General features: G+C 41.2%; 1 protein-coding gene across 1 annotated transcript in view; it reads right to left on the bottom strand.

Annotated features, from left to right (window-relative positions):
- frmd3 (FERM domain containing 3) overlaps positions 1-16754 on the bottom strand; it is a gene marked incomplete at both ends in the record, with an annotated part of 47574 nt that extends 30820 nt beyond the window's left edge. The window contains 2 exons of the mRNA XM_083978774.1: positions 604-708; positions 16650-16754. Coding sequence (XP_083834900.1) covers positions 604-708; positions 16650-16754 — 210 coding nt within the window. The remainder of the gene's footprint in view (positions 1-603; positions 709-16649) is intronic.
- Between the last annotated feature and the right edge of the window lie 549 nt (positions 16755-17303).

Below are 17303 nucleotides of genomic sequence, written 5' to 3' on the forward strand. Positions count from 1 at the left end.
ACATTTTGGCAATGGTGAGTCAGCAGAGCCGTTTCCTTTTAGTACAGTAGGTGTGATCAGTTTCTTCATGTTTGCTCTCATACTGTGTAGCCATGCAGAACCTTTTGCTGGGTTCACATTTGTATGAACTTTATTTCATTAATCATCATGTGGGAATGATTTAAAAAAAAAATACACAGGGAGGAAAGCTGCTTGTACAAGTCTACAAAAGGAAACGTTTCTTCTACCTGTGCTATTTCCTTCCTATATACTGAACACTGCAGGCAAATTTGAAAAATACCTGAAAACCATCAGACTGAAATCCTCGAGTTCCAGCGCTTAAAGAATCAGTCGATTAATTGATAAGCCAAATCGAAACAAAACCATTTGTCAGCAGTTTGGCTAATTGTTTGATTTACTGTGTAATTAACCAAACAATTACTGACTCCATCTTCCTCACTGAGAGAATTAATTATTTATTTTTTCTCTCTCTCTGTTAGCTATATATTGTGTAATATCATTTCAGATTAAATATTCTTGTCTGTTGTGATTGACAGGTCAATAATGTTGAAAATAGATATAGATTTCCACTGCTTTTGGTTGTTGTCTGTGTGTATTATTTACCCTCTGTTTCTCTGGGTCCACATATCGAATACCAAAGTAGTCTTTCTCAAGTAGGTTGTAGTGGTTACACACATGGTCCAACAGGAACTGGCCTTTGGTGTCTCTCTGTAAAATAAGAAGAAAAAAAAGGGGCGGAAAAAACCCATCAGTAGGATGTTATTTTGTGATCAGTGTCCTCAGCAACCTCTATGCTGATAAACCCCATAAACCCCACAACTGGCTCTGACACCCGCTGCATCTCAGTGCAGTAATCACAGAAAACAACCCCCTCTGGGGTAATATTTCTGTGAGGCACACATAGTTTTACCAGAATAAGACACGTTAATGGAAAAAAACACATCAAGGTCTCTTGATGGTGATATCTATCTGTTGTGTGGTCATATCCCAGACCCAGCCTCCTTACATGCCAGTAAATACAGTCCATATGCAGTTCATAAACCCAGAGCAGACACTGAGAGATCAATGATCACTTTACATTCATTACCTGTTCCTCAGTCAATATCCACTCATCGCATACTGATGCCAACAAGGGTCCTCATAGAGCTCAGCACAAGCCTATGTAAACTGTGATTCTGCACGCGTACAAACAAACCTAAACAAAAATGTGTGCAATTTAATGATACACTTGTATGTGCACATATTACATCACATAAGTACACTTTCAATTCTCACCTTAAACCCATTGAACTTATGTCAATATCCATTACATTGCCAATTTGTCAGATAGCGTATGCATCACAGATCCCCTCAAGTCTTGAGTGATTGTGTGATTGTGTGTATGTGTGTGTGTGTGTGTGTGTAACTGCTCTATAACCTGCTGATGGAGGTGGATTCTGTGCTCAGCTAAGCAGGACTGATTGATTCAGTAGGAAATCGTCCGTTTGCCCTTGTTGTGATTTACACACCACTGGGGACACATGCAAATGAACACGCACGCACGCACGCACGCACGCACACACACACACACACACACACACACACCAGTCACTTTGTTCACATCTTGTCGGCAAAACAATATATAAACCTGACAATCAACATTAATGACAGTAGGCTATACCATAAATTCACCACAGTCGCCATGGCAACTGATTACCTCTTGCATATTCAACACATACTGCACATCTTGTCATCACTGGGTTGTCCTGGACCTGGACATACAACATCAACTGTTACCTGTTACCTGTTACATGATTTGTTTTGCACTCAAGCCGCTTCATGTTTTCTGTTTTCTTCAGCTTCTCGTTTCGCTCTGGAGTTGAAAATAGTTGAGAATGAGGTTGAGGTGCGCCCAAGACCCCTGCTGTTTTCTCTGTTGTCAAACAGATGCCTCATCAGCAATGGCTGCTGTTTCGGTCCTACTCAGCAAGCAAGCTAAGGACATTAGCTTCACTCATTAGCTTTATTCGCTAATTCTGTGCAGACCAGGGTTTAAGTGACTGACACATCCAGCACTTTTGCCTGATAGGCCATTTGTCAAAGTAAAGGCTTCAGTAAAAGCTTCAGATGGCCACTATGTGCAAGCTCATACAAATGTGCACTTTGCTTGAGTTGAGAATATAAACTAACATCTGCGGTGGAGCATGGGAGAAAGACGATTTTTAGGAATATACACTTTTAATCCGAATGTCTATTGATTGTTTTTATGTCCTTTTATGTCTGAGTGTTGCTAATTGTTTTATGTAGGCTACAAGCATCATCAATGAAAATCTTCTGAATCTGAATCCAGTTTTTTCAAACTAATTTCCTATTGTCTCTTCTGCTTCCCTGCGTTTTAATTCACAAAATCCTCCATCACCACATCATGTGTCTGATAGCATTTTTTTTTAAACCAACTGATTGCTGGATACTGCTCATTGCAATTCTGTCATCATGTCTTTTTTTCTGTGCAAGTCAGGCCTTTACAGTCTTCAAGATGTTTGAAGAGCCTTCACTAAAATTTGTCTCCATAAATACAGTTCTTTACTTCTGACTGATCTCTACTAAGGTCTGAGATAACGAACTGACCTTCTGCAACTCTTTAAGCTACAGTTTGTGTTGAATAGTATTACATGTGACTCATGTCAGAAGAAAGAAGAGAAAGATGTTTAGAGAAGATGCTGTTAGATGATAAATACGTACGTATAAACCTTGGAACATACAGTAGGTTGCATCTATATCCTGAAATCAACACTTACATGCTGTTGAGTTGGCCTGTGTGTGTGTCAATCACTGTTCATGTCCAGTCATCTTACTTTATTTTATATAAATATTAATCCCTGGGCATATGTTTCATTTGATAAACATAGCAATCTCTTGCCGAGGCCACCTTTTGCATAAACATCTTGGTGAGTCATGCACCATTTCTCAGTAAACAATCTGTTCTGTGCAGTAATTGCAGTATACTGTAGGTGTTGATAGAACAGCCACAAAAAGCAAGATATCTCCTGTAAAAGTCACATTAAACCACTCTAAAACGGTAAAAACAGAAACAACACGGTCAGTAGAGATAGTGGCTTATTTGTCTACAATAGCTACCACAGCTGCTTTGTGTTCCCAACAAAAACACACAACTGCGTTATACTGTAGAAACACAACTGTAAAATAACCAACAGTTTCAGGTCAAGTCACTAAACAGTGAGCAGAAATTAAAAATAAAACAAGTTCCCTGTACGCAATACGCAGAAGGAGTTCATATGTGGGCTAATCACATAAACACAACACACAGCACACATTATCATATCAATATTTAATTGACCAACATTCCCAGTTGTTCATCCATTGTTACTGTAGACTGCTAGATGCAAACGGGACAGCACTATTCCCATATCAGCAGGATATGTTTATGTTGTTCTATTGCTTTTTTCAATTTCAGAATGATATTATTAATTAATAATCAGCAACTACAATTTATTTATTATTACAATTTCCATCCATTCTTTGACTGGTTAGGGGGATTGGCTGCTGGGTAAAAAAATATAACATTTCTCTTAACACCATAAGGTTTCTACTGAGAAGGCTGAGTCAGCCTGAGTCAGGGAGTGTACAGAGTGACGTCACATACTGGGCTGTTGGATGGAAGTCTCATCACGTGACGAGAGGAGAGATGATGATGACTGGCAAGACAACAGAGGAGCAGACAGGAGAGGATTTGGTGTAAAGGCAAAAGCAAAAACAAAAGCGCCTCTCTCTGGCAATGTTTCAGATTCCCGCACCGAAAGGGATACTGGTAAAATTGGAGAAATAAACTTCATGGGATGAAGGTGGCAGCGACTGGAGGGAACAAAATCAGTTCATATGAATTCAGCAGAGACACGACTTTCATGTAAAATATCAGGTGTAATTAGTGACGCCCGTGTCACCAGTTTATTATCTAATAGTGAAATTTGCACATAGTGGCATCACTGTCTTAGATCATTCTGTTTTGAACTCAGTGGAGCTGCAGTAAAGAAGTAGAAGTAGTAAAGAAGTAATATAACTAATGGAATGTACAGTAACTACTAGTCAAGTAATCAAATCACCTTTTTTAATGACTGATGTGAGTAGCCTAATTGAATTAACTTGTTGTAGGCTACATTCAGTTACCAGTACCAAACAATTAGGTGGATGATGTCCACAGTGACCTTTGTTACATCACCGTGGCAACAATCAGCTGTATGTGATTTCCGACACAGCATGTCCCTGTTGGCCAGTTCAGGTTTACTGTTATATCACTATGACACAAGTGAGCTGCAAATCAAGTGTGTTCCTGTGGGTATAGCTGTGATCGTGTGTGTGTGTCTGTGTGTGTGTGTCTGTCTACATCTCTTTAGGATTTTCGGATGATCCCTGACAACAGTGGTACTAAGCTGTTAAATCTGAGGAGCAAACAGACAGAAACATACACAGAGGGAGGAGGAAATAGAAGAAACAGAATGAAAACCACCGCACTGTGAGCCATTTCTAGCCGATCATCAAACAACACCTTTTCCCTGTCTGGTTCTCAGGGCAGACACTCGTCTGGAGAGGAGAGGCGAACCGATGCCAAGAGAGAGGAGAGAACAGACCAGACAGAGAGTGAACCAGGGCCAAACATGCCGAGAGGCTGAAAGAGAGAGTCAGGAAAGACAGAGCTAAAAAAAAGGAGAGAGAGATTGAAAGACTCAGTAAGATGAGTGAGGGAGAGAGGAAGAGACAGAGTGAGGAAGAGAGGTATAAAGACTCTATGTCATGTCCAACAAGGGCTGAATACATATTTTATATATCCAAAGGCTGGACATTAAAAATTAACCTGGTCATCCTGTCTCTACATGATCTAACCTAATGACGGCAAAGTGCTCCTCTCTCCTCCTCGCTTGAACACACAGACACATGCACACACTTTAAATAGAGCCTCGGTGTAGAGTGTATTCAGTTTAGCAGAAGCAAAGTGCACTTTGACGTGTGTGTGCGTTCGAGTGTGTCTATCCATCCTCTGCCATTTTTTTTTCTTGATAAAGCAACCCCCGAGTCCAGACGCAGTCCAACCAAACAAGAACTAGGAGGAAAAAATAGAAAACCATCAGCATGCTGAGTATAAAAGCACACACAGAGTCAATTATTTATTCCTACATCTATCCTGAATTTTAAAAAAGAACGTCTTTAAAACTCAGTGAAATCAAATAAGTTTTGACCTCCAAACTGCACACTACCATAACAATTGCAGACTGAAGAGTCATAATCGCACTTTGTGCCTCTCATATAATTTGATTAAATCTCTTTTTCTGAAAGATGAATCTCTGGCCAAGTGTTCAGCTCCACTTCTAATGACCCAGTCCTGTCTCCTAGAAATTACATTTATGTACAACTAATGACAGTGAATATGTGAAAGAAACATAGTGTTTAGTAAGTTGCAAACTGAGCACATCATTAAAACGTACATTGACACTGCATTTGTTTTCTGAAATGTCCAGTTCAGCCATTGACTATTAAATTGAATTGACTAGTGACCTCAGCTCTGTCTGTTACTTCCTCATTGTCTCTCTGCATGTTTATCAGGTGGATTCATCAAGTGTAGGCTGAGACATGGTCACATCTCCGCCTCTGTTGGCGTGTATTTGCCTGTTTTATTAATTCACAGTAATAAGATCTCAGGGCCAGTGTATTTATCCACTCAAAAGGAAAAAATAAATGAAATCCTTAGAGCTCTGTCTTTACCAATAAGATAATGCACGTATGCACATATTACTTAAAAACAAAATACCAACTGTGTGTGACTTGTTCTCATCCCTGACCTACAATCAGGAACAACTCATGACTTTACGACCAGTACCAGTCAAGCACTAGGACCCTGGGTGCCCTGTCCCAGTTAAACACCGTTTGTTGTTTAATTAATATGCATGCCAGCTCAATTATAACTGGTCCTTATCGACTTCAACGGGTTTCTTTTCATGACATGGCATACCTAATTGGCTGAAACGCAGTGAGGAGAAGGAGCATCAAATGTCTGCGATTCCCCAGTGAAGAAACCAACACACAGGCCGATCTGCTCACACGGGGAGAGGGGGGTGAAGACAGAACAGGAAAGAGAGCAGACTTATGATAATGATATGCCCCTCTTTCAAGGGCGCCGGAATGGGGGGGGCCAAGGGGCCATTGGCCCCCCCACTTTACGCCCCTGCCCTGCTCTACCGGTCGCTGATCACCATAGGCCGCTATCCCGGTTTCAATAATTCCCCCGGTCCCACCCACATCAAATGAAATAAACCAGTAAAACATAGAAGAATCTTTCATTTTAAATAAAATCTAATGCTACTCTGCCTGTAGTGCAGCCCAGTAAATCGTCCCAATTCAAGTCTCTCCGGCTAAATGGTGCTCACGTGAATGCACAGCTGAACGGAGCTTCTCCAGCTTCCGTCGTCCTCCGTCTGCTTATTATCACCTTCACCTTCGTCACCTTCTCATCCTGTAGGCTTCATCCACAAACACTGTGGACCTAGTGCACCATCTCAGAAAGTGCAACTTCTGCTCTGCCGGTGAGCGAAGGGAAGTTTACTTTGAAAAAATGCGAGGAAAAGATGAATTAACCTGACGTGTTAATAGCCTAGTTCAGCTTTGGTGATAAATGCCTTTAGTTATTATCAATACCAGGTGATTTACAGTTGTTACAGTTGTTTCACCTGGAGATAGCCTACACACCCACAGAGACAGGTGATGAACCGGACTACAGCGGCGAGGGATTTATGACGTTACGTAATTCAATAATCAATATTAACGAGGGCGAGTATGTGTCTGCTTATTTCCAGCATGTCACTGTCTGTTTACAGAATCAACATCTAGCTCATTCCTAAAGTTTGTGAAGTGTGTGTGGAGTGGTTGAGCGGACCTGCTGACAGATGTGCAGCTGACAGCCATGACATCACTAGACCTGAGCCACCAGCTGATCCTCCCTCGCGCACGTCCTGAGGACGGGACAAAGTCTCCTGGATATTATTTTTTCTTTTCCTTTATTCATTTCTAACTGGCTCGTTTTGCCAGTAAAAACCGTAACTTGTGAGAAAAAGAAGAAATGCGCGAAAACAACAAAATTGAAACATTGTAACCACAGCTGGCCCGAGTGGTCTATAACAGCGGTCCATATGAAGCGAGCACAGTCACGGACTGAGACAAAGTTATTTAGCTACATAAAGTCCAAACGTCTGTCTTAGCAGGCGTTGACCTTAAGCATTGTTCCTATTATTAAAACATGAATGACAAGAAAAGAGGTGAAAAGTAGCTGCTGCAGACTGATGCGCCACAGACCTGAGTGCTCATAAACTGTTACTTCGGCTTTTACAAAGGCTGATTTTCTGCTTGATCCATGATGATTAATTTACCTACAGAATATCTAAATGCATGGTAAAAGTAACATTAGCCTACTAATATTTTAGAGATTTCAAATTCACAAATGATGTTTTCTATTAGGTATTAAAATTCTGATTTAAAATATTGGGTCAGGTGGGTCGGACCACGGGCTTCTTTTATTTTTTTATTTTTGCCGTGGTCCAGCCGAGAGACTGCTTGCGAGTCCGGCTGCATCAGGTCCAGGCTTCAACACCTGGATCGGACCGGGTCGGGTCGTTGAGAACCTAGCAGTTTATAGAAACTGCTCAAAGAGGTGTAGTATTCACAACATTTTATTTACTCAAACCGGCAGCCAGACCAGAACAGGAGACCGGAGTACAGGGCTTTCTTTTTTTTTTTGATAAATTACGGTATCATGAGGGTCTGGGAGACGCTGGCGGAGGGGGGGGGGGGGGGGGGGGGGGGGGATTACGCATTATGCTGGTATTACGCATCACGGCCGGACGCTACAATATGACTATTGCACCGACAGTGAGTGTGTAAATCTATGCCCCGTAACAACCCAACCTCCATGGCCCCCCCACCTCTACAATGAATCCGGCGCCGCTGCCCTCTTTACCTTCACACAAACCAATTTAAATTCCTAGACGTTGCAGTAGACAAATGCTATGTTAATTCAATGGCTTTTCTCTGTTGTCACTACTGCTACTCTTTGGGGAAATGGAGATTTAAGATGCTAGTGGACCAATTTGCTGATTTATGTGCCAATTAGGATGAGTGTGCAAGCAGGCTTTTGTCCATGGGTGACAACATTGTCCTCCTATTATCAACACTGCCAATATTATTAAAGCCAGAATGTGTTTACCACCCAAAATCTGAGCCCCCAAGCCACCGAATGGATCGATCCAGAGGCTTGACCAGGATGCAAGAGAGACAAATCAATGTGCTGGCCGCCGTGTGTGGGGAAAGCAATGCAGAGGATCAAAGAAGAGAAGACCAAAGTTAAAAGCTTTTTACTTCTATTTCTTGGGATTTAGAAACTCATTATTGTGCATTGTCTTCAGATATATGAACTTCCTATCCTATTAGCATCATGTTTTCCTTTTTTAAATTCCCCTTAAGTAGTGTTGAGTAGAGAAGTCATCTTATTCCACACTGTCAGAATGAAGTGCAATGTAATTTGGCTTGTTCCAGTTTTGCAGTGTAGTTATATGATGTGAACAGTAGCTATATGTTCCTTACCAAATGCCAGATGTCTAACAGACCTCCATATTTGACCTATATTTGGAAGCTCTCGTATCTTGAAACAATGTTTGGCTGCATGGCATGAGTTTGTGTTGGACTCACCGGCAGGCCATTGGATTTAAAAGACTATTTCTTACTATTTTGATGCTGTGATAGTAATTTCTTTAAAAAAAAAAAGAAAAATGATTTTTAGAGTACATAGTCAGGATGCAAATTGCTGTGCATGCTGACTATTGGAAGAGAGCAGCAGAGGATCAAACACTTCTAGTCTGGGTGCTAAATTATGGAACACATCCAGTTTATATTAAGGGGAGAAACCTTTAAAAAGAGACGCTTGACCTCAGCACCAGCACCAGCACCACCCCTCTCTGTAATAACCGCTCTTCATCACAGTATTTATTACTATGTCTTCGTGATTTGTAAATCCATGCTGTTTAATATCTGAGGTGAGCAATGTGAAGACATGAGACAAGATGTCATATATCTGAATGAAACCCACACAGTTCCAGCGAAGTATTGATCTCTTGAGCTGCATTACAGAGTGTGCTAGGTTTAACCTCTTCAACCACTGACCCACAACAGTAATGGACTCTTGCCTGGAGCTATAGACTTGGCATATGGAGGGACTTCCTTTATCATCAGTGTATCATGGCCAGAAAAAAGAGTGTAGATATTCCTAATAAACTTTGGAGTGGTTTACCTCTGACGATAAGGTCATTTTTTAAACATCATGTTTTCTACTGTTTTCAGGTTCAAGTCCCACATTAGTCCAGACTCAACAGATCTCAGAGTGCCATGCAATTTTACAGAGGCATTCATGATCTCCAGAGGATGAATCTCAATGAATTTAGTGATCCCATGCTTTTCTCTTGAGCACCATCATGAGGTTCATATTTGTGGTTTTAAGTGAAATATCTCATAAATGTTATTTGATTGCCATGAAATTTGATTAATATAAATGTAAGGATGAGGGTGTGAGGGCGAACTGTTATAACTTGGTCATCTTCTGACTATAAGATCACATATCACACTTATTTTATCACAACATCAGCATTTTATCATTGTCATTTTGAATATGCTGGCATATTAGCATGTGGTATCACACAGCTGATTTTTTGTGTGAGAAAACCTTTATGTACATTTTGTTATATTCATGCCTTCTGTGCATACAGCTAATTAAATACAATAAACCTTAAATATGTTACTTACAAATTATCCTTACTTCGGTAAATGCTGGCACATGTCATTGTTTTTTGTTTGCATTGGATGAAGTTCAAAAAGATTATGTCAGTACACATTTATGAAATACTAATCTACTCTGATATAATCTTTTAAATTATGATTTGAAAAATATACATTCGCTATAATCTTATCATTCAAATAATTTATATATTGAGCAGATAATCCTTCCCATCCCTGTGAGCAGCACTCTAGTGAATGCGACCTTGTCCCCGAGTGGAAGGAGACAAACCAATTACCTTATCATCACCTGCAATGCTGCCCTGACTCTCTCTCTCTCTCTCTCTCTCTCTCTCTCTCTCTCTCTCTCTCTCTCTCACACACACACACACACACACGGAAGGCATGCACAAATTAAAGTAACACACATGACATAAAACATGTCACATGCACTACACGCTCACACTCTTCATGTTTATGGCTGAGTACAGCCTAATAAGCTTAGCGGCAGAGTCGTAAATTATAGATATATGGAGCAGAACCAGTTTCTATTATAATGGATCTTCATGACACTCACTCCGTGTGGAGCTGGACACTAACTCACAGGATGACAGGAGCGAGAAAGTGTGATGATGATGGCATGACTTCAGCCAAAGCGCTCCTGTTATGAGTGTGTGTGGGTACACTCAAGCAGCTGTCTTATCTTTGCACCACAGGATGTTAAAAAATTTGTGGCAGTCAAACAAACAATCCAGAGAAAAGAGAGAGAGGGTGAGCCTATGTGTGAAAGGTCCGTTCGTTTTTGCTTATGGCAAGAGTGACTGTTTGACTGTGTCTACATGTGCTTGCTGCTGCCTCACTCTCTTCCTTCTAACGTCTACGGTTTGATGCAATAAGCTGTGCTGCGTGCTCCAAAAGGGGTTAATGCAGCTCATACACATGCACATCTCCTTGTGCACGAGCTGAACTCAGTAACTCAGAGTTGATTGAACTAAGTGTTATCACCTGTTCTGAAACCCCCAAACTCTGAGTTGGACAGTTCAGGGTTAGTCAACCCAGAGAGTTTAACTCAGAGTTTGTTAACCATGCTTTCTGAAATTGGGCCCTGGTATTTTGAGCTAACATGAAGATGTTTGTTTCAATTAACCTTTGCAAAATTAGAGGAGTGCACCAGCATGCAAAGTGCAATACAACTGGGTTTAGATAGATAGATAGATAGATAGATAGATAGATAGATAGATAGATAGATAGATAGATAGATAGATAGATAGATAGATAGATAGATAGATAGATAGATAGATAGATAGATAGAACTGACATTAAAGTAACCCAACAGGCTGTAAGCATCAGTACTATACAATATTGCTGATGTCACCGTCTGTTCGTATTGCTTCATTGCATAGTCACTTCCTGTTCAGCTTGTTTCATATATTTTGTTTGGTTTTAAAATGAAATTTACCTTCTCTTGTCTCCACCTTGTCTTCCAGTTTTTCAAAAACCGCCTGCTCTGCCACTCTCATTTCAAATCTGTTTCATGTTTTAATCTGCTTAATCTGTTTTTTTTTCCGCAGCTCCCCTACCTCATTTCCTCTCCTGCTCCTTCTTACACCCTGTTGATTTGTTGCCGTCACTCTCGCAGCTATTGCGACCCACCATGTCATCCTATATTTTGTCTAATCAACCATCTCTATTTCTTCCCCCCTTCACCCATTTCATTTGATGTTTTCGTCCTTGCCTTCCTCCCTCTCCCTCTTCTATCCTGCCGTCTCATCTCTCTCTGCCTCCTCTCAGTTGCAAGCACAAGTCAGAAAAAGGATTATTTCTCTTTAGTCATCTTCGGAGCAGCATCAAAGAGGCGCCGGGAAGTGGGATAAGAATAGAAAAACTGATACTATTTATAACTTGCTCCAAAGAATGCCTACCAGCTGAAACAACAGCACTAAGCATTGTTCACATTCACACACACACACACACACACACACACACACACACACACACACACACACACACACACACACACACACACACACACACACACACACACACACACACACACACACACACACACACACACACACACACACACACACACAGCTATCCACAAAAAGGCAGGTGTGTAACACCGGCATCACCTTATGCTACACACACTCACACCTCTCCTTGACCGAGTAAAAGGCAGGTGCAGTGTAAAACAACACCAGCTTCCATATGCATCCTTAAACAGTGTGTATCGGTGATGTATTGAAGAGGTTACCTGCACTAGAATAGAAACGGCATAGTCAGCAGGATATATTTCAAGCTTTCAAAAGTTATTGCAAGCTATTTTGGTGCCAAGCAGTAATTTCTTGCTAAGTAAGGTGAATTAATGTCTGTAATTGCAGAACTTTGGCTCGGTGGCTGCGTTTAAATCTTTCATGCGAGTGAGCCATGGCTACCCCTCCCTTCCAACACACACGCATACATGTGTGCACGTATACACAATCGTGGGGAAGCGCATCGCTGACAGCTGACTGATGTTGGCCTCATGAAGAACAGTGATCTCCTTTAATTATACATGATATGTCACAGAGAAGGAGGAGGGAGAAAGAGAGTGATAGAGGGGACGGAGGGAGGGAGGGAGTAAGAAGATAGATATGAGAGATGTAAAAATAGAAAGTGAGAAAAGGTGGTCAGAGGGGTAAATAGGAAGATGAAAGTGGAGCAGAGAATAAGTGGGGGCGAACGAGGGAGCAGAAGGTTGAGGAACGGGAGGAAGAGAGAGGGGAAAGAGGAGAAGGACAGATGGGAGGATGAGAGGAAAGAGAGTGGATGGTGAAGGGGAGAGAGGCTGAAAGCAGAGGAGGTCACTGTGTATTGATCTTGACGTGTCTCTCCTGCAGCAGGTCTGACTTAACATTACCACTGAACATGAGAGCAGCAGGCTGGACACACTCACCCCCCGGCGCTTTAGACACACATGAAAGACACACTCACCTGCAGACACACAGCCACATACCCACACACACACACACACACACACACACACACACACACACACACACACACACACACACACACACACACACACACACACACACACACACACACACACACACACAGAGATCCTCTCCACCTGCCTTATATTTGGCAGTAAAGCTATTCTTAGTATACAACTTACTTAAAAGTAATTATTCTCTGCTGTGATCTGTAATTAATTATGTTTTTAAAACCAGAACCTAACTCTTTTCAAAACCAATGTTATCATCTAAATCTATACAGATACCTCTGCTGCATGGGATGATTAATTAATTACTTAATTAATTAATTTGGTAATTAATTAAGTAATTAATCAAGATGATTACCCTGTAATAATAATAAATAATAAATAAATAATTTGTAATACTTATTCTAACTAAAATAAGAGTAATCTTTTATTAGCTGTATTTTTGGGTAAAATGGTTTGATAATGTTGTTTTGTGTAATTGGCATTTCTGGTAATTTATCAAGTACACAACTAAATAATAATCTGTATGTAAAGAATCAGCCTCAGATATCACCCAGATTAAGTTGAGACAGATAGAAGGTGTGAAAGATAAAGTGTGGTCCACTGGATAAGAGTTGTGTGGTGTGTTTTACTCCCGAATGTCTTTAATCTTCCTGTCACCAACGTTGACTTCCTGCCAATGTAAGATTTTCATTATGTCAAAGTGTGACATCCAATCATATAACTGTTTACAGAGATTTGTATTCACATTCACTATTTTTCTACTTGCAATGGCCTCTTTATTCAACCTGGGTTCATTTTGTTTATAATCCTAATATCTTTGTATCTTATGCATATTGTATTATCATTCCTAACATCATCTGATGCTTCTTTTATCTTCCTAATGTCATTTAGTTTTACGCAAAGCAACTACTTTGTTGTTTAAAGGTGTTGACATAAACTGGCCTTGTGGTATTTTTACAGTTGCAGTAATCAGATGTTATTACGCAATGACCATTGCAGTGATAATTGATTTTTCAGCTAAAATTGCATTCTCTGTTGCCTTGGAAATGTTCACACTTATCACAAGACATATTTTGAAGTCTTCATTCAATAAGGATAATCCATGCAGTGCCAAGCATTGTGCCCCGGGGGACCTACTGTAGATAATGTACCCCCATGTCTTATGCAAAGTCAAAAACTGACGCCTTAGAGTCAAATTTAAGGACATAAGGGTATTGCAGGCTCATATTAAGCAAATTGTTCAGTTATGACGCATTTGTGGACAATTTTACCACATGGTTTTTACGATGGTGTTCAATGTAGCGCCATCTTTGGCATCTCATCTTGACCTACATATTCCCTACAAAGAGCAGCAGAATAGACCAAATGCGAAAGACAATGACAATGCAGAGAGGGAATAAAATGAGCAGATAAAGTCGGAGATGGAGGTCCCCATACAGTGGAAAGAGGAGAACTGCTGTTGTCGAGCAGCAGAAGTGTAGCATGAGGAGCACAGGATGTCATGAAATATGTAGGAGGGAGCAACTCAGCACCGGAACACAAAGCCATTAAAGAAAGCCCAGGAAAACACCGTCAGCTAGAAATATAACTGTCCATTTCCTTATTGTGCACAGATATGCTGGGCATAGCTAAAAGCATATACACCGCTGTCACATTAACAATCTTGAACTCATGCATCTCACTTTAATGTTCTCAGACGTGTACACAAAGTTTAACACACTTTTGTGCTCTCAAAGATGCAAGCACACACAGGTATACATGCATGTGAGCACTAACACGGACACAGACACAACCTCCCTCTCTTCCTTGTTTCCTTTTCTCACAGTGCACTCTTGTAAATCATTGATTGGGTACATGTAGAGGATCAGCAAGACAGTTAGTTTGACATGCAGTGAGTGCTTTTGGTCTTTCAGGGTAAGGCAACAGGGTCATGGCAGCTGACAACTTCTTTTGAAGGAAGCTCAGGATGAGACCAGGTGCCGCTCTGAGCTGCGTTCGCTCACTCCGGTCGCAACTCTTTTCAACTCACTGGGTTACCAACAAGCTGGTGCTGCTTTGAAGGATTTGCTGCAAATTTTAATGGCCTTTAACACCTCGCCAGGAGGACTACAGTTGAAAATTAGCCTTTGGCTAACACTGGCACTTTTACAGTTATGTTTATTAATGTGCACTGTCCTCCCTAAATAAATAAATACTGAGGGTATAGTACAAGTGAATAATATATGTCTATGTATGTATGCACTGTCCTTTATTAAACACACATGTTTTGAGAATTATAATTTCTACTTGAGCAGTTTTACAGGATTTTACTTTTACATCTGTGGCAGCAGCTGGTGCTTAGGGCTGGAGATGCCCAGGAGTCAGGTATGATCCACACTGCAGGCCCACAGGATCTAATTTGTTTGAGGAAACTGGAGAAATATATTTTCCTTTGTTCAGGCAGCCAAAACGGTTTCAATATTAGATATCAGATCAGTCAATAGTTAAAGCCTTCTATCCATTAACTGGATCCAGTCATTAGTTTTTATTTCTTTCATGCCAGTTTCCCACATGACTGGATTTCTGTGGGTTTACAGTAAACTCCTTCACTCCAAGCCTTCAAGACACACTAATATTGCCAGATAGAAGCCAGGCTAAATGATAAAACAGTTACAGTCCAGAGCTACAGTTCTGGGAATATAACAACATAAAAACTACACAGAACACCAATTATTTTACCATAGGCTGTAACTCACAGTAAATCTCCTTTTCTCTGAGTCTGCAATTTGTAGATCAGGATCTTGGCCACACCTTCATCAGTCTGCTCTCAACTGAGAATATGTTGTCTTTCCTGATTACATTTAGCAAAGTAGTTTGTATGCATGCAAACATCTCACACTTACATCCTTCTGTCTGTTTGCTTCTCTGGGTGGCACACTGAGCTGTACTTTGACATGAACATATGAGTAATGAAAAAAAGAGCTGAGTTAAGTTATCCATAAAAGGGCTGGAACTACCTGAGTCATTGCAAGAAAAGATTGAAAATTACTTATAGATATTTCCTGTCCCTCATGTTGTTTTAGAAGCCATTTACAAGCAAAACATGAACGTTTATAAATGGTTTAGGACCAATTATAATGTAGTTTTAAGTGTTTATTCAGGAGTTATAGGCCTAGCTGTTGACAAATCTATTAACAAACACACATCTGCTCACAATGACATCATAATGACTTGTAAAATATGTGTGTATCTCTGCTCTTTAAGACTTCATAAAAAATAGTCAGGTTTCAGCTATGCAGGGCAGGGACACTTGAAGGCACCATGGTGGGAACAACATGTATCATCAACAGAATTGAGAGCACACAAGTAGGCACAGCTAGTTGCCTCTCTCCACACACACAGTTTGATACAACTGATATAAAATCAATAATCCAAACAGAGGTCCTTCCTGTCCATGTCATCAGTTCAATTTTCACCACCACACCCATGGAGCTCCATCGTTTCCTCTGCCACCAATCAAACTACATCCCAACTTCCCTCCATGTGGGCCATATCATGCACAAACCCAACGCAAATGCAGGGATGTGACTGAACGTGCCTTTTTTCCTCCTCGCCTCTCCACTACCTATCATATGGGCAGTACTATGAAGCAAAGCATGCCACCTCTCATGTTAATCACAGCAGCACTGAAACTAGAAGAGCAATGCGCTCTAAATTTTCTTTGACGAACCAAAATGACGATGCAGGCTTGTTACAGGCTTCAATCGAGGATGGTTTTAATTCACCGATATGAAGAAAATTCATCTGCTGCGTCCACGTGATTTTTTGCAGTAATCACAGGGAGCACAATGAATGAGGTGCATGAGGCTTGAACGTTTACCTGGATGCTGCAGGAGAGCTCGGAGTCGTCCAGTAACCGGATCGTGCAGAGGACCTCCTGGTCCAAGGAGCGGATGCTGGGGCTGCGAAACCGGAGCATTTTCATCCTTCTGTCGATTCAGTTTCAGCTCCTCATGTCAGCGGATCCACGAGCAGAGCAGACGCACGCGTAGACTCTACCTACAGGCTACACACACGCAGGACGCACATACACATGTATGTGCGTTTCAGTCGGGTCCTGTCACCCCTTGTGACGCCCTTGGAAATGAATGAGTGGATGGAGAGATGGGTGGATGGACAAGAGAATGGATGGATGCAACAGAGCGGGAGGGAGGGGAGCTTGCATCCGTCTCCTGCCTGCCCACTGATGGATCTACAGCAGAGAGGATGGCTTTTCCCCTATTCTCTCTCTCTCTCTCTCTCTCTCTCTCTCTCTCTCTCTCTCTCTCTCTCCATCTCTCTCTCTCACACACACACACGCGCGCGCGCGCTCAAACGCACTTTTTTTCTCTCGTCCTTCTTCCCTCCTTTTTTTTCTTATCCCCCTTTCAAAATTTCAGCTTGAACCCCCACTTGTGTAAGATTGTAAATGTCACCCATCCTGTGAAATTGTAGGATATATTGCCAATAACACAATGTTTTCCACTCATTATTG

The sequence above is a fragment of the Trachurus trachurus genome (genome assembly GCF_905171665.1).
Source record: "Trachurus trachurus genome assembly, chromosome: 9".
NCBI lineage: Eukaryota > Metazoa > Chordata > Actinopteri > Carangiformes > Carangidae > Trachurus > Trachurus trachurus.